The sequence below is a fragment of the Rousettus aegyptiacus genome, unplaced genomic scaffold, assembly GCF_014176215.1.
Source record: "Rousettus aegyptiacus isolate mRouAeg1 unplaced genomic scaffold, mRouAeg1.p scaffold_m13_p_6, whole genome shotgun sequence".
In the NCBI taxonomy this organism is placed as follows: domain Eukaryota; kingdom Metazoa; phylum Chordata; class Mammalia; order Chiroptera; family Pteropodidae; genus Rousettus; species Rousettus aegyptiacus.
In genome coordinates, this window is record NW_023416309.1 from 82053147 (window position 1) to 82072236 (window position 19090).

Genomic DNA, 19090 nt, shown 5'->3' on the forward strand with positions numbered 1-19090 from the left:
GTCTTCTCCAGGACTTTACTGGGTGGGATTCGGTCATAGGCGGCTTGAAGCACGTGGTGACGAAGGGACAGGGGACTCGATCCCCACCCCGAGAGCCCCTCACAGAAGAAGCGACCTGACCAACCCCCAGGCAGGCCCTTTCCTGTGAAGTTAGAGACTCATCGGTAATGGATCTCAGTTCATTTAACAGGCCCCTTGCCCCTTATTCCTCAGAGGCCCGCCTCTCTTCAAGGGTCCTGTACCCCCCTGGGGGTGGTGACTGACGACGCTCGGAAGGCGAGAAACGGTTCCCTAAGCCGTACGCCGGGTCCCTCTCTGCCCCACAATGCACCGGGGCCAGCAGGAAGGCCGCTTCGACCCCTAATTTTCCCGCGAATTCAGTTCAAAGAGGCGGCCGGGCCCGCGATCGGCAGCGCGCACGGGCCAACCAAGCCGCGCCTCCGCGAGAAGCGCCTCCGCGTGACTGACGGGGGAATCCGCGGGCCAACGGGCTGGGCGGCCGGGCGGCGCGCGCTCCCGCCGGCCAATCAGAGCGCCGGGCGGGGGAAGTGGGCGGAGCCAGACTGGGCTAGGGTGAGCGGCCTCCCGAGCGGAGCGGGGCTCTCAGGAGGAGACACTTTTTTTCCTCCCTCCTTCCCTCCTCTCCTCCTCCCTTCCCTTCCCCTCTCCTCCCCTCTCTCCTCCTTCCCCCCTCGGTCCGCCGGAGCCTGCTGGGGCGAGCGGTTGGTATTGCAGGCGCTTACTCTCCGGGGCCGCCCGGCGGGTAGCTGGCGGGGGGAGGAGGCAGGAACCGCGATGGCGCCTCAGAAGCACGGCGGTGGGGGAGGGGGCGGCTCGGGGCCCAGCGCGGGGTCCGGGGGAGGCGGCTTCGGGGGTTCCGCGGCGGTAGCGGCGGCGACGGCGTCGGGCGGCAAATCCGGCGGCGGGGGCTGTGGAGGCGGCGGCAGTTATTCGGCCTCCTCCTCCTCCTCCGCGGCGGCGGCAGCGGCGGGGGCTGCGGTGTTACCGGTGAAGAAGCCGAAAATGGAGCACGTCCAGGCTGACCACGAGCTTTTCCTCCAGGCCTTTGAGAGTGAGTGTGTTTGAGGCTTTGAGGGCAGGAATACCCACTCTTCCAGCATTCTGGGGTCGGGACACTCAGGCTGCCCCCCCTTCCTCGCCGGGAGTCGACTTAATTTGGGAGTGGAGGGAGAAATTGAGGGGGCTGTTCCCCGTTCAAGGATTACAGCTCAAGAGGGCCCGAAGTCTAGGGCCTTTGCGGGAGGTAAATGGGGGGAGGTCCAGGTGAGGTGCTTGACTCCCCGAAGATTCGCACAAGAGGTTAGGCAGCGGGAGCCCCACGTTAAGAGGAGGCTTCTTTCAGAAGAGGAGGTTACAGCTGGACTGTAAGTCTGTAGTCTCGGATCTGCAGTGAGATCCCAAGACTAGTTTTTGGTTTCTTTAATGCTTTTCGTACTCTACAAGTACAAGGGTTTCGGTTGGAGGTTTTGAGCAAAATTAATCCTGTGAAGAGATGAATGCGGTAAAATCGACAAAATTGTCATTAGTCCGAAATGCTTTGGCATTACGTGCTGCATGTTAACACGGCACCTTTTGATATCTTACGCCTTTCAAATCTATCCACCCATTTCATGGATACATAAACTGAGACAGGTGGTGATTAAGCATATTAGTTAACTTGAGATGATCTCGGAACTCTCCCAGTTGTGCTTGTCTTAATTTCGAAATCTTAGGTTTTAAGGTCTTGTTTCGAGGACAAAACTACTAGTTAATTTGGAAAGCGAGGCAAGGTGTCTGGAAACAAACAATAGAATTTATAAATAATTTCAACTGTTTTTTAATGAATATTATGTCTTGATTGATTTCCTTTTTGCTTTTGTGTGGATGTTTTAATTTGGGTGATCTTTAATATTAAATATCTTACAGAAACTTGAATAAACTTGGTTCTATCGCTGAATGTCTTTATTTAAAATTTTTCCGTGGCATATGTTAAGGGAATGGTATCAGCTGTGTTTGGAAATACGTATTACATTGTTTAATACCCTTCTTTCATTCTCTCATTAGTGCTTACTGAAATTCTAATTGGAATCTAATACAAGGAATTTCAGTTTCTATTGAAACGAGTATTGAACCTGCTTGAGAGAGATTCACGTTGTTACTTTTACTTAATATATTTTCAAAAATCTGGAGAGAATTTAAATTGGTAATATGCTAGAGAACTGAAATACAATAATGACAGTAAACATACATGCTTGTACCCCTTCTAAAATATTTCCTTTTAGTTTATTTGGAACAACACTAAGATTAAGTGGATATTTAAAAATTCTTTCTAAATGCTATGAGAAGACAAGTCCTCCAACAAAGTTTTAGCTGTTTTTCTTTCTGTCGAGTCTACTTTGGAGAAGTGAACTGTCATTAAGAACTAGATTGAGTCACAAAACAACTTGATTCTGGTCTAATATTGACCTTAGTTTCTGAGATGTTTAAATGCTTCAATGTATAGTGATATAGTCATATTTAGTTCATTTTGATACTGCTTTAAAGAAATGCGATGATAATAGGGCATTCATGTAATTGATATGATGATATCGTATTTTCTATCTTTAAGTCATTTATAACATTTTAACTAAACAGCATTAAAAAGATGGAATCTATTACTTTGAAAATATGCGTTGAGGTAGTATTTATTTACATGTTGTAATATTTACAGTGAGCAAAATAGATTAAAAACTTGAACCATAACTAGAAATAGTTATTGAAAAATTTAACTACAATTTGTGTCTCAGATTTCTTTCAGTGTTACTGACTTTCCTCATTTTTGCATTAAGACACGAAGGAAACAGTTTTATTCCGTTTTGGCTGACTACAAATTTTTAAAGAGACCAAATAAAGAGTGGAAATTTCATTTTGTTATTGGGCATCAATAAGTAGTTCTTTTGCTGAATCCAGCTGCCTCATTTCAGCTACTTTTTGGAAAGAGATGGGCTCTAAATAGTTTAAATAAACTAAATTAAATGAATGTAACTATAGTTCTACATACAGACTAGTTTAAAAACTAGTTACCTTAGAAATGCAAGGCTTAAGAACAAGATTGTAGAGCATCTTAAATTTAAAATAAATGTAGATGAATTTCGTGACTGTATGCCGTAGATCTAATGTCTTTTGATCTTATTGTGCATATTAATTTTTGTGATGTAGATAATTTAGTACATGATTTCTACAACAAGTGATTGGTTTATATTAATTATAACATGGGCTGGGTTGGTATTTTCTTGACAAATTGAGTAGTAAGTAAATTGAGATAACATTCGGATTTTGTTTTACCTAGAACCAACGCAGATCTATAGATTTCTTCGAACTCGAAATCTTATAGCGGTAAGTTATCAACAAAATTCACCGATATTATTTTTTCCTAGAATTTCATCTATTTAATTTTAATATTTTTAAAACTTTTCTTATAGCCAATATTTTTGCACAGAACTCTTACTTACATGTCTCATCGAAACTCCAGAACAAACATCAAAAGGTACATTTTATGAATCTTTATTTCAAGTAAATCATGTTAAAGTTTTGTTTTAAAGTACTATTTCTAATTAAAGATTAAATATGAAAACTGAGGCAAAAGAGTGATGGGTTGAATTGGTTGCAAAGTGATAATTTTAGCAGTATAAGTTTTGTAAATCCCAGGTTATTACCAGCTTTTTCCTAATATAAATGACTTAGTAGTGAAGTGAATGAAATGATTTTACTGACATACATTTTTACTCTGTGCTATAGTTATTTTCAAGTTTGGTGGAAGTTGAGAATTTAAATATTCACCAGAGGGCTCGGGGGGACTCTCTTTGCTACAGAAACTTAATAGTTATTTTCTGAATTTTTTTTGTGTTGTAACAATAAAGAATTCGCTTCTATAATGATAGTTTCAGAAAGTCTCATTTCATGTCTTTGGTGGTGGTCTTACTACAGGGGAAATACTTTTGAAGTCAGCGGGATGAATATCCTTAAAAAATAAGTCTTAATCATTTAGTCTTAAAGTGAAATCTGGCAGTGTCAGACAAAACTTACTTTTGCTTTGTAATATTTAATATTTAGCCATGTATAATTAAGGAATGCTATTTTCTTGTCCTATATGCAAAATTATTTTTTGAGCATATCAAGTGAACAACTTTAAATTTAAAGGAGAGAACTTTTATTAAGCATTTGGTATTATCATCTTGACTTGGTAAAACCATTAAGCTATCTCACTAGACTTTGAAACTAAACTCCTTTGAAGAGTCCTGTTGGTTACTAAGTAGGCATCGTGTTTTCTATAGCAAGACATACTTTAGTTTTAATATATATCTAGGTGGATTTCGAAGTATTGAAATGGTAAAACTATTTGTTCTATAAGCTTTCTGAATCTAGAGAGAGAAAAAACATGGCATTTAATAGGTGAAACTTGGTAAGTGCTTAAATAACTAGGAAGGGGGTGATGGATTAGACAACAGAATTAGATCTGTCATCTTTTTACCTTATTACTCCATTACTTGATCTGTGCCAGGGTTCAGAAAACTTTCTATAAGAAACCAGATAGTAAATATTTTAAGCTTTGTGGTCAAGGAAGCAGATTTGAAGATATTCAGTAGGCTCTGGTTACTTGGACAAAAAGACAGGAAACAAATGTCCACAAATTTTTTATTGATGAAATTCAAACTATCATAATTGAATACAATGTTTTGTAATACAGGCCTACTAGTGAGAGTTGTGGGATTCTTTAATTTTTATGTGTTGGGGGGAGATAACATTTAGTTTAATTGGGGTTTAGAATTTGTGTTCCCTATTATTAAATCAGTTGCAAATGTTTATCTGTAAAAACCATTCTTGGCTTATGAGCTGTATATAAACAGATAGTAGGCCTGATTAGTAGTTAGTATTTTACTATTTTTAATATGGAAGATCAGTTGAGTTATCTAGGATGCTGTCTGATTTATACTTAAAAGTGATTTAGTTTTTTCAGAACAAATTTGGGTTAACCCATAAATGGATAAAAACAAAATATACATTTAAAATCTAAGTTTGTCATTTTCCTGTCATGTTTGTTTATTAGATTATTTGTCTCATTGTAGAATGTTTTTGTTATCTGCTAATGGGCGGAGGCAATTTTAAAAGCTTGGTGATAGAAACTAATTTTCTTAGTTTATTGCCTGTTAGGTAAAAAATTGTCTTTTGGGGGAGTTTTAAAGCAATTTGCCACCTAGGAAACATAAATTCCCCTTAGTTTATTTCCATACAAAATGCATTAGTTATCATCTACTCTTAATTCTTTTGTTATATGCCTGGCCTATGTAAGACATTAAGACTAATTTTTAACAAATTATACCAGAACTTATATCTTCAAATAAGTGTTGTCCTTTTCAAAATAGTTGGTAGCTTTGAAGGTGGTATTTAGCTCAGTAATTGTCGTCTTTGTTCAAAATGTTTTTGGAACTCCTTTTATGGAATTGCTTTTAGTACTATCCCTTTGCTCCAAATGTTTTTGGAGCTCTTTTATTATTACAACAACATAATATTCATTGTTAGAATAAACATATCATTTCCTTGAAGTCATACACTCAGTTGTAATATTCTGGTACATTTGTTAAACCTGCTGTACTTTTTAGTCTTATTTCGTAGAGGTATTCAAATTCTTTAGGCTAACACAACACTGACAATGGAAATACTGGTGAGGAGGGCATCTTTTATTGAATCTGTTTTACAGTTTTGTGTAAACTGTTTCTGAATTCTTCCAAGAAAATTTCCAAACATTTCTTGAATTTTAAAAAATTCTCCTTTTTAAAGACTTTTTGGTAACTATAGTAGCAGTATGTTTCTAAAGAACAGAAGTACTTTGTGTTGGAGGATGGGACTACTTTTGTATAATTGCTTATATGGTTTGTTTTTTCCCAAGGGGAGCTGGGTTGCCTTTGTGATCTTAACCTACTTCAAATGGTGGTTAATATTCAGTTTTCCTATGTACTTCTCCTATGTAGAACTCCATAATTTTGGAAGAGATCAGCCTTGCGACTTAGTCTTTTTTTCCTACAGACAGGATTTCTTCTTAATCACTACATAAAGATAAACATTATCCTTAAAGTTTTCAGTAATTTTACAACCCTCCTGAGTAATAGATTTCAGCATTTAGACGAAAAAGTTCTTTGTCACTCGCCTGAAGGAATCTTACGTTTTTCTTCTTTCTTCTCTCTTATCTGTGGAGATTGAAAATGTATTGCCATCCTTCATAAACTACTACTAACTATGCTCTATTGGATGAAACTTTAATATTAAAGTTTTCAGTAACTCTAAAGGTAAAGAGAGAAGCTTTTTTTTTTTAAAGATCTTTTGTTAATGGGTGCTATTTATTCACCTGAAATATAGATTGTAGCAATTCTGTTCTTCCTGTCAGTATTTTACTGCAACATATTTTCATTAACATTTCTTTACTTTAATTTTTTAAATTAAGTACAATAGAGGTTTTGAGAAATGAGCATATTAGTAATTTCTAGTATCTAAATTACAGCTTCAAAAACTAATTAACATACAATATGTTAAGTTTTTCAAGTCCTAAATTTTAAGAGTATATGAGTAGAGAAATATTTGTTTCCAATTATTATTTGTTTCCATGTTATATGTGGCTTTAGATTTTTAGCCTTTATCTCTAGGACATATAGTACACCAACTTAAGAACTAAGATGAGGCTTGTTTTAGAATCCATTCATCTTAAATTGCTTGGGCTGGGGATATCTTAATTTGTTTCTATTTTGTGGAAAAATTACTTTCTTCTCTTAAACTTGTCAAGTTAAAAGCTAATAATTGTATGATTCATTGGGTATTTCCCCCAAACTTCAAAATTTTTTCCTGATGACAACCATCTCTTTAATATGACATATTTAATTTTACTCATTGCTAATAATCTTTGAGGCTGTTTTGTTAATTTTAGATATGTTTTGTAGAATATTCATTTTTATGTGATAATGCTAGCATATATTTGTCAGGTTAGTTAATAAAAGTATGAGTATTTCAAAATATACATAATTTGCATTTGTTTGGCTCAGTCCAGCAGATGCTTGGGTACCTACTAGTAGTATAAGGCACTGTGCCAAGTACTGTTTGGCTTTTCATGAAGAAAAGCAGTCTCTGCCCTTCATAAGATAGCAGGAGAAATGAAATATTTATGCAAATTTTACATTTAGGAAAGTAAATATTAAAATAAATATAAACTAAGTGCCATAGGTAAGGAGAAATCATTCTGGTTTGGGAATAATTACTAAAGGTTTCATGGAAAACCTTTTGAGATGGGACTTGAAGGCTTGTCTGCTGGATTATAACATACACTGTCTCAATAGTATTCATTGTTATGGCTAACCATCCATAATTTATCTAATTAAAAATAATAAAAAATCAGATTTCCAACTTGCCTATTGTAGTGACAATAAAGTGTAATCTGTTTGTTTTTCCCAGTTGAGAAGTGATTATTTTGTTTATCTGTTTCTTCCAGGAAAACATTTAAAGTTGATGATATGTTATCAAAAGTAGAGAAAATGAAAGGAGAGCAAGAATCTCATAGGTAAGATAACCTGTCAATCAGTTTATATTAAGTGACATACTTGAGGAAAGAGGAAAAAAATGATAGTGATCATTTCCCTAATGATCACCTCACTATTATAAGGAGTTAGAAGGAATCTTAGAGGTCAGTTGGTCCAAACTGGTACACAAACCAGAAATTAATTCCTTTATACCATCCCTGGCAGAGAATCTTAACCATCATCTTGAATGCCTCCAATGCTGGGAACTCACTGTTTTCTAAGGCAGATGTTTTCATTATTAACAGTTTCTTGCATTTTGAATCTGAATTTCTGTAACTTCTGCAGTTGGTATTAATCTTATTATCCCATCTAAGGAGGAATGGAGACTTACATTCATGGTATTCTTACGATGGGTAGGGTGCTATGCCAGGTGTTTCATAGCATCACATCTCTTCAAATGTGAGAAAAGCTCTCTCTCTTTTTTTTTCCATTTTGTCCTTCCCCTTATTTACATCTTTCAGGCAAAATATTCTGTATTTTATATTTAAAATATGTTAATCACAAGATAGTTTCATAAACTTGACCCTTTGGACAGAATCTACTTACTGTATGTTTTCCAATGTGATACCCACAACTAATTCCTAAATATCTGACTGGCCTAATACCTGCTTAGGCTAGACAGTATGCTTCTGTTTATTCTTTGATATGTAAACTAAAGGAAGCTGAATACTATTCTAAAGAGAAATAACTTGGGTAGTATTTATTTAATTCATTGACTACTTTTAGGGAGAATGCAAAACTAAAAATACTAACTTAAAAAAAAAATAGAGTTGAAAAAATTGCCACAATGGATTTTTCTTTTTCTCTTGAAATTTTCAGAGAAAACTTGACCGACCAGTCATAACAATTTAGATGGGATATATACTGATACAATGATGCTTCATATATGGTTTCTCATTTTCATGGATTGTATAAGATGTCGTTTTTGCAGTTGCTTATGTTTAAAGTTGGGCCTTGGATTTGGTTATTTTGTTACTTGAATTATAAAATCACATTTTTAAATTTATATCTTTTAACCTTAGAGGACCAAAGTATGATTTCAATTTCCATATCTAGGCAATCTTGATTTGAAAATAAACTTTGGTAGTCTATTCTAGAAGCTGAGATCCCAAATCTTTATCTATTACTGCCCAGGGAGTACCTTACAATATAGGACTGAGAATATTCCCAGTTCATGCACACTCTGTTATTTGCTTGAATTCCTATTCCAGATTTTTATCTGGTTACCTACCCTGGACAAAGCTCTTGGGACCTTCAAGGCCTTTTTCACTTAAAGTATAAGTTACATTCAGAGCCTAATCTGACTTGACCTCCTTGCTTCTTGTCTCCTTAATATCTTAATAGTTTGCCCTCCGGGTCTTTCAGGGTTTATGTGAGAAGGAAGAATGAACCAAGAAGAAAACTCTTTTCTTCATATTTCCTATCAAAGTTCTACCTTCTTCATATCTAAACCCTACTACTGTCTCATCGTGACATTGATTTTGATAAGTATCACAGAGCTTCCCTTAGAGTGTGTGTTGCAAGGGAGATAGAATATACTGGTCACTTCTTTCCAAATAATCACTTAACAATAATTTTGTTTCTTTTGACCCAGTGGGTTCAACAACTAGGCCAGTACTGTAACGGGTGTTGTTAACCAGCTCGTAGAAACATCAGAAGTTTGCATAGAATTCCTGCTTGTAATTTTGAAAAACAACTTTTTCAGTGTTTAGGATCCTGCTGGGACCAGTGAGTTGGCTTTTTCAACCCCCCAAGATCTTTATGAATGTCTGAGTGTTGTTCTGTCTGACTGTTGCTCCCAGAATCACTAAAGTGAATTAGGGAATTGCTTCATTTTAAGTTTACCCGCAAGGCCTTATATTATTAAATGACTTCAGTGTATTTCTCATGTCAAGTTAGACATAATCCTGTTGTTCTACTAAACTTATAAGAAGTTTTCTAGACCACCAGTATGTAATGCCAGCACTATAAAATTTTGCTTGTAAAATCTCTAGTCAAATTATCTTACAAGAGAACAAAATAAATCTTTGTTGTTCCATGACATTAATTAGTAGAACTTAAAATGTTAAATCACATACAAAAAGAGTATCTTTTATATCTACATTTTAATTTTGTACCATCTCAGATTTAGAAATCTTGTTTACTTTAATTGGATCCTGGATCTGTTTAACAGTTATAGTCTGGGAATCTTCTACTTGAACTCATGTTCTTTTAGCACTTCCAAAGTTGTAATAGCTCCACTCTCAAAACCAATGTATTTCATACTCTAAAGTTCTAAGGGAATATCAAGATACACAGAAAAGCTCCAAAGTTCCAAGGGACTATCAGTATACACAAACATATATAGTACTACAGCCCACAGTTAGAATAATCAAATGCCTGACCTATTTATGACATTTGTAGTGACTTATAAACCAAACCAAATTCACAGCATTATCTATGCAAAATGAATTTTGTGTTCCAGAATTTTTGTGTAGTTTATAGTTCAGATATATAGTTGTCTTATTAGCCACAGATAATGGCAGAAAAAAGAAAAACAGGATACTTCATGATTTTTACTTTAAGGTGTCAGTCAATTCATGACAATGCACCAGAATTGTCATTTGTAACCTTGAAACTCAATAAAAAAGCCTACCATCCATGAAGATTATTTCTTAAAGAATGGCTTCTGAAAACTCCACAGTGAGCAAATTTTAGAAATTCATAGTGGTCTAACCTCGAGTCTCCAATTTCTTTTTGTGATGTTTCTCATTTTTCTGATGTGATTATATATATTTAAAATATCTTTTTTCTTTTAAGAATGTCTGATATAATGCCTTATATCCTCTCTAACTCTTGTTTCTGGCAGTCTAATTTACTGTGGGTTTTTAATTTATTTTGGGTTTTGACCAAGCACTATACCTTATTGGAATAAATTTCTGGTCTTTCTGTAGTATTCTATCCCAGCAGGATCCCAAGGGCCTCTTTTGCTATCAATTTTACCAATTTTGGAATTACTAGTCATATTTCTTGACTTCTAAGTGCATCTCCACTAAATGAAAGGTCAGTTTGAAAAGATTTCTAAATTGGCATTGTTTCCAAAAGTATTTCCTTGGGCCAAATGAGAAGCAGAACGTCTCTTCTCTCTCTCCCTTTATCATCTTTCTTTACTGATCCACTATTAGTAGCTGGAGAAATCCCCTTAACAGATTCCTGAACTAGAATTTTTACTAGGAGTGTTTCAAGCCTGTGTTTTTAGTAGGTTAATAATGTAAAGTGCCTTCCATCACATTTTTGTTGTTATTACAACCTAAGCTTTTGAATTAATAGCAATCTTTTCTAAGCATCTTCTTTTCTACTATAACAAATCCTGGATCTGCTTTTCTGGGATTTCCATTTACTTGGTGTACCATGTTCCAGACACTGTACTTAAGTCCTAGGGCCTATAATGGTGAGCAAAACAGATGAAAACCCAGCCTCTATGGAGTTTATTGGCATTTAGGGGAAAAAGACATAACTGTATAATAAATACAATTATAGAATAAGTGCTGGGAAAGAAAAGTATTAAGGAAACTGAATGTACAAAGCAGGAAAACCAGCTCTTGTTTGAGATGTTGAATTTGGGAACAGTGATGGTGAAAGAGGGCTTTCCTGAAGAAATGAGCCAAGATTTGAAAAATAATATAGGAATAAAATGGGACAAGAGGGTGAGATAGCTGATTCTAGATAAAGGGAAAATTATACATATGTCATTTGAGGCCAGAGTAGCTGACAGGGAGAGTAGCGTTAGATGAGGCTAGAGCAGATGGCCTTGGCCAGATAATGCAGAGCCTCGTGGGCTATTTAAGGAAATGTTGGTCTTTATCCTAAGAACACCATAAATTATTTTAAGTAGATGTAACACATTGATGGCCCTTCCCTACCCTTCTCTTTTATAGTTATAACTGCATTTTGAAAATTAAGGCTGCTTAAGTCGATTGTGTGTTTTTCCCACTGTTAATAAGATCTGATATTTTCCTTTATTCTCTTTTTAACAATGCTATCTCGACTGTACATTTTGAAGTTATTTTCAAATCACTATCTTCACACTTGAGTTTTAGTCGTTCCTTTTTTAGAACCTGGAACAGGAATTTCTTTTTACATATCTACTCCTGAAGGTGCCTTATCAGTCACCACCAAGCATATCTGATTCTTAAAATCTAAGTGTTTAAGAACAAATTTTAAAAATGTCTTTTCTTGTATGATCTTGAGGTTGACAATAATTCCTTTAAGTTTTGGCTACATTCCTTCAGGAAGGTGATTCATTTATATGTAATGGATTCCCTCCCCTCATTCAACTTTATTTTCTCACTACAAAGGGTTCCCTTTCCTTGAGACTAAACCTCAAAAGAGACACTGGATTCCAGAATAGTGGGCTTGGTATAGTCCTCAGCTTTATATATCATAGCATTAAACGTATAAGAAAAGTTTAATAACTAAAATAACAATGCAAGATGCCAAATAACTTATCAAACTTGTCCTGTTTTGAGGTAATAACAGTCTTGACTCTGGAAATGAAGCCTTATACCTGCCATTATCAGATTAATGTATACAAACTAGAGGCACTAACCTTGGTCTCTTTCCAGAATAAAAACTTTGGTTCCTCTGTGGAATCTGACTATTCTTAAAATTTTAGTTTCCCTACGTGAATCTCATCTCAAAATCTTAATCCCTTATGAATTTAAATTAATCTCATTCTACAGACTGCTTTAGAATTGTCAGATGTTTGTGCTTAGAATCTTATCCCAGAATTTCAAGTTTTCCATTTGGTTTCCTATTGTCATATTGCTTGCTTCCTCAGAAGATACAGATAGGGAACACATCACAAAGATGAACCAATTCCTTATCTGAAATTTTATATTGATCTTCTAAGCTAGATCCTCTATAGCCTGAAACCAAATAGGTCCATCCAATTTTTTGTTTCTTTTCCTTCCCTTGTGATCTAACTTACCCAATTAAGAGGTAGATACAGTAGTCAAAAGAAAGGGAAGAGGGTAGATCAGAAAGGTGAAGAAAACTGGCCTTTTTCCCTGGATGAAATCATCTGTAGAAGGGATCAACAATGCCTCATTGTTACATTTTATTCTAGGTAATAACAGAGTGTTTACTTTTAGGAGGGGGAAGAGGGAGAGAAAATGTGCCTAGCAAATTACATTTCCAGAGTTATTTTTTAAGTTGATGAATTGAAATTTGGAATTTCTTTTCTCAAAGAAGCAGTGTTATAATGATGTATTTAAATGTGCTTCCTGTCATTTGACTTACAATGCACAATTTAAAACTGTCTCAGACCTGTTATGGTGAAGGACCTTTCTGTTTGTTTTTAATTTTAAATCTTTTGTAAAGTCTTATTCTTAATTTTTTACCTTACGGAATGGTAAGTTTTCCCAGTGGCCTCAGTTTACGTAGTATGTATTGAGTAACACCAATTTAAAATATTTTCTGGGGTAGATCAATGCAAGATGTTTCTGGTATTGCAAACTTGGAAGTTAGAACCACATTTCCTATAAAAACAATGTAAATAATACTGTAAGTACTATAGGTAATAAGTCATGATTCCTAACTTAAATCTTATTACTCTAGGAAGACATCATTATCCTTATGAAAAGCATTTTTTGAGTGCCTTTCTGTAAGACACTGCTAGGTGCTAGGGATACCAATAATAAAATGATTGTTGAAAGAAAACCTGTTTGAAAAAAAGTGGTAAATACAAGTGTTTGTAAAGGAAGTTAAGCTCTGATCATTAAGTTTTGGAATGGTTGGGGATGGATTCTTCATAGAATATGGTACTTTGATGAGTTTTATGCAAACCTCACAATCTTGAAAGGTCATTTTCTCATTTTATACATATAAGGTCACTGCTGGTATCTGGAGCCAGCATTCAAACTTGGGTATTCTTTCTCAATATTATCATTCTATTTTTCTATATAAGGCTTTAGTAGAGATAGAAATGGGAGCCTTATTATAGACAGCATTTAGACAAAATATTTGGCAGTTGGGGACTCATTCAAAAATTTGGAGAAATGTGCTTTTAAGAAAATTAACCTGATCTTAGTATGTAGGTTTACTCGAAGCAACTAAGAATAGGATGGGTTAGTTGAGACTGATGTATCATCATTTAACATGTGGAGATTATAGAATATTCTTGTCTTTCAGTGATGTTCTGGAGTTTTGCTAATTCTGCTTTGAAGGTGACATTTATGGAACTAATTTTATAGGGAATGCTAGTTGTCTTTTAGTAAAATGGCAAGTAGATTTTGTAAATGGCAGATATACTTTAAAAAAATCAATTTTGTGTATAATTAACATTCAATAAAATATATTCACCTTAAGTATATAGTTTCAATTTTGACAAGTATATACACTTGCATAACCATAACCACAATTAAAATATAGATCATTTCCATCACCTTGAAAAATTTCTTGGGCTTCTTTACAGTAAGTTCTTTTAATGTACTTTTTTTAAAAGGTATGAATTATATGCAGTAAAATTTACTCTTTGGTATATAGTTGAGTGTTTTGACAAATACAGTCAGGTAACAACCACTACAGTTACTCATACCTCTTTTATAGTCAACCCTCCCCTTCACATGTGTTTTTGAAATGAATCTGATTTATTTCAGAAAGTGAGTAAAATATATGAATTACCTATTTAAGAGAATGCCATTGTATACCTTTTTTATTTTGCTATACTTGTTATAATTGTTATTTTATAATTCTTAGTTTTTCTCTCATATTTTTGCTTTCTAATTCTGTTTGGACCGTACACTTCTCTTCCATAGTCATTTTATTCTCAACGCTATCCTAGCATACTTTTCTTACTATTGTTCTAGTAATGCCCTTTGAGACCCTTGTCCTATAGTTTTTCAGCATATAGTTTTATGGCTTACATCACTGAGAACATAGCAGACATCCTCACATCTTCGACCCTTGTTTCTCTAAGAAAAAGAGGAGTCCCAGGCAAAGTTAAAAGGCTAACCTCTATAAAATGTCCTCATTTCCGGTCATTACTCACTCAATACTCTCTTGTCTCAATATCTTTCTGTAACTAACTCTTCCTCTTTGATTATAAGAATGCCTAGATTGTCACCAATTTTATAAAAAAACAAAAACATATCCTTTATGGATTCTTATTGCTCGTTAACTACTGTTTACTTTCATTTTTTTATACTAGTAAATTTCTTGAGTAAGGGATCAGTACTGCTTCCCTTTCCCCAACATCTGTTTTCTATAGCCTATATAATCTGGTGTCTATCACAAGACAGAAACTGTGTTCTGGGAAGTTATCAATGGCTCCTGATCAACAAATAAATTGCTCTTTTGCAGTTTCAAGGTACTATAGAAGCCTGTTGCTATTTCTGTTTATTCCATCTTAATAGTTTTTCCATTGTAAATAGATATTTCCAAAACAAAAAGGATCACTATAATTTGTGCTTCCTTTTCCTTTTCTATTGCTTATAAAACTAAAAGTGAAAAATGACATGTTGAAACAGTAGATTACAAATCTATAGCACATTTGTCATCCTCAATTGAAATAGAAATTGATGGTTCTGTATCATTCGTTAGAAGGTTGAATTTCCATAGCTTTAAAATATTCACCTTTACACCTTTACATGAATTTAGATACGCTTTTCAAAAAAAATATTTGAGGGGTGCGAAGGGAACTTTGTTCCCATTTTATTGGTACAGCACTAAAGCACAGTTTATTATCTTGCCCCTCTTTTGGTGGTCTGTTTTTATCTGCCTTACTCCTTTAATGTTTTTATTTTTGTGTGTTGTGTTTTTTGGTTTTTTAATGTGTATGGACACCGTTTTGGGTGTCATACTTAACAGGGAAGACATGGAGTTGGGCTCAGTACAGTTAATAAAAATAAATTATTTATGAACTACCTGAAGTAGCTTTGATTGCAATGTTATATTTTAAAGTCTAGGCTCTTTTGATTATAGAGCATTAAAGTGATGAAATCTTTTATTTGTTTTGTTTAGCTTGTCAGCTCACCTGCAGCTTACCTTTACTGGTTTCTTCCACAAAAATGGTATGTACTTGAAAGTAAACACACTGGCATTTTAGCAGCAAAACACCTTGTGAATGTAAAATAAATTTTTTGTGTATAACAACATTTAATGGAAAAGGTGTTGATTCTTTAAATTCTCATTAGTTGACCTCCAACAATTTTCAGTGTTGCTTTATGTCCTCAATGATGGGATGTACAGGGATGTAACTTGCAACTCTTTAAAAGTAGTGGTTCTTAAATTTTAGTGTGTGTGGAAACATTCTGACATTTTGTTAAAAAAATATATACCCGGATCCTACAAAAACTCATATCTAGTAGGGTTTTCATGGAGCTTAGGAGTTTGCATTTTAATAAAGCACCAAGATAACTCAGAAGTAGATTTTCTGAGGAACAGATTTTAAGAAACTGCCTTAAAAACTTTTCAAAATTGTAGGTAGACTTTATACATAAGATCTTGTTCATAGCTCAGTCTTATTGCTTTCCATTTAAGTTATAATTTTGAAATTGTTAAGTTAATACTGTGATGATTCTTGAATGTAAATGTTAGTTTCATGTGGCTCATACCTAGAGGGAATTCCAGCTATTATCTCTAAACCATACTTTTTAGGGCTGTAACTATTACTGTTAAAGCTATAAAATATTATCTTACCCAGCTCAGAGCCATCATTTTTCCAGAGATTGTAAATAGAAAATAATGGAAAAATCTTTTTGTAAAATTAAATTTCTTAGATTTTGACACTTTTTAAATTTCTAATGGTTTTTGAACTTTACAAAGACTGAAGATGAAAATTTTAATTAATTGCCTTAGAACCTGGAATAGGTCAAGATCTTTTGAGTAGAAGAACCTTTCTTGCATAAACATTTGGAATTGCTGTTATTATATATATTTTAGAATACAGTAATAAAACAACTGATACAACCAGTGGAGTATATCGATATGTCATATATTATACAAAGAAAATTGCTTACATGTTTACTTCATTAAAAGAGATGAAAACATGCGGGTTAAGTTTCAGTTGGTTTTTCAAAATGAGTAAAATGTCATGGCTTGTCCATCTTACATTTGTGTGTATGTATCCTTAATTATCAAGCAATGGAATAAAACTTTTATAAGAAACATGTCAAGTTGGTCATCTTTGGTATTTAGTAAGAAACAAAGTTTAATAGTAAACAAAGTGGTTTTATTAGAACAGTTTGATAACTCAGATTTTTTTACATGAGAAATTTGAACTCTGGTTGTATCTCTGTTAGCAGCTAGTATGACTTCTGGTTTTGCCTTATATCTGGTCCATTTTTTATATAGAAGTAGCGAGTAGCATTTTAATCTTTCTTTTGTCTAAATCATTTATAATTATCTTGTTGAGTGTTTATTTTTAATTATTCGTCATTATTTGGTTTTCTATGGTCCTGGACTCTCTAGAAGCTTATCATTTGAGTTTTATAGGTTCATTAGCCCTTTGTCTTCAGAGACTATATAAAACAAATTATTACCTCATTGGAAATAGTAATGAATATTAATTGAATAATTAATTAGTTGAAATTAATTGGGAAGTAGTTTGATAAAACTTTTCTATCTACATGACAAAATATGTAAAGCTCAAAAATTGCTTGAATTCACTTGGAAGTTTTTATTTTTTCTTGATGTTACTGAAGTAAGTGATAGTAAACTGTTGATACTTGTTTCTAGAAAATAATTTCCCATTATCAAATTAATGGAAGTTGGGAAAAAGCAGATACATTGCATCTTTCTTGTCAAATATTTAAGGTTTATTTGTAGTTTTTTTTTTAAAGAAATAATGTTTTTTAGAAACCAGGATAGAAAAACAACATCAAGATCCCTACACTTTGATACATTTTCTCTTTTGTTTTTAAATGAAGACTTTTGTTTAGCAATTCCTACTTGAAACTGCTTAGACTGAATACACAAAGATTATTAGGGTACTATTTTCATGGTGAGTATTGATTGGAATGTATTTTTGTTAATCATATTAGAAAATGGATTATTTTTTGCTTTATTAAAGTTTTTTTATCCTGGATATAACTTTCAAAGAGGCTAATTCAAATGCATCTTGTGCGTATACCCTGCATAAGAATCTTTTTAAGTAGGAAAACATGTCCTAAATCTCATGAAAACTATTTTATTTCTGTACGTGTTTATGGATTTATCTATTATAATATTTCTATATGTTATTGAAACTTGAATGAATAAATATTTAAAGTTTGAACTATTAATGCCTTTGGTATTTAAAAACAGTTATAGAGAAGTAAGTACTCTAGAACCTTAATTTGCAAAAGCGTTTGTTAGTTAATTGATAAAGAGAATATAGGTTATTATTTAAAATTAAAATACCTAAACTTAGTAAATCAAGAGATTCCTTTAGGTAGCAGTTAATATCGTCATTTTTGCTTTCCATTTAGGCTTTAGAGAAATTCTGGGGAAAAGATCAAAAAATAGCTATCTTTCTTATGAAATAATATGATTATATAACTTAACGGTATTTACTGTTTTTGAAATATGCTTTTTTAATCCTTTGGTCATGAGTCTTGGTGAAATTAAAGATTTTTTAGTTTAACATCTCTGCACGCAAAGTGAAATATGTATAATGGTAACTAGTTTAAATATATCTTAAACTAAGTAATTTTTAAATAGTAGATATTGGGAGAAGAAAAAATGAAAAATGTTTATTTTGTGTGTGGTTGTCTCTCCTGAACTAAAAACACTTGACAAATACCATTTTGACAAATAACAGACAAGTGCAGTTTATTACATTCTTTTATTGTCATAATTGTTAAATGTTTATAGCAGAAGTAATCAGTAAATATTTTTAGTTTTAATTAAAACAATTGAACCATTATTTAAATCAAAAGATCACAGTGTATATATGAAAGTAATTATAATTGTCTTATGAAAGTTTTATTTAAATGACTTCATATGTAATACGTTAAGGCTTTTTAAGAGTGCAAATTTGAAACATTTTGGAGGGAAAGAATGGATAAACTTCTGAAAAGGCTTCATTATAGGAAGTCTTTTTTTTTTTTTTGTTCGAAATTTCTAGGCTGAAGAAAATGAGTACTGTATTTCTGTTTTTTAAAATACATTTTTATTTTCCATTTAGATAAGCCATCACAAAACTCAGAAAATGAACAAAATTCTGTTACCTTGGAAGTCCTGCTTGTGAAAGTTTGCCACAAAAAAAGAAAGGTAACAAAATTATATTGTTAGATAAAGTAAAATAATTTTTTAAATCGAATATGTTCATGTGTATATACCTTTAAACCTTGAAAGCTTTTGACTATATTGATGCCTGAATTGTAAAATTGATAACCTCTTTGCCAACCTTCCATATCTTCTTTTTCTTCTAATTTGGCTATAGGTATGTGTGTAAAACTTTCTCCTATAAGAGAATGATGGGAAGAAGCTATCTTTTAGCATCTTAAGACATAAATTCAGTTACTTCC

At 33.7% G+C, this 19090-nt stretch overlaps 1 protein-coding gene across 3 annotated transcripts in view; it reads left to right on the forward strand.

Moving 5' to 3' along the window:
- The first annotated feature begins 555 nt into the window (after positions 1-555).
- SUZ12 (SUZ12 polycomb repressive complex 2 subunit) overlaps positions 556-19090 on the forward strand; it is a 37335-nt gene continuing 18800 nt past the window's right edge. Inside the window, exons 1-7 of one of the 3 annotated variants that reach the window (XM_016152499.2) lie at positions 557-722; positions 986-1072; positions 3329-3375; positions 3462-3526; positions 7514-7582; positions 15603-15652; positions 18748-18833. In XM_016152499.2, coding sequence (XP_016007985.1) covers positions 1024-1072; positions 3329-3375; positions 3462-3526; positions 7514-7582; positions 15603-15652; positions 18748-18833 — 366 coding nt within the window. In that variant the 5' untranslated portion in view covers positions 557-722; positions 986-1023. Of the gene's footprint in view, positions 1073-3328; positions 3376-3461; positions 3527-7513; positions 7583-15602; positions 15653-18747; positions 18834-19090 lie in introns of all 3 variants that reach the window. The other 2 variants (XM_016152497.2, XM_016152498.2) reach the window with 2 other exon arrangements.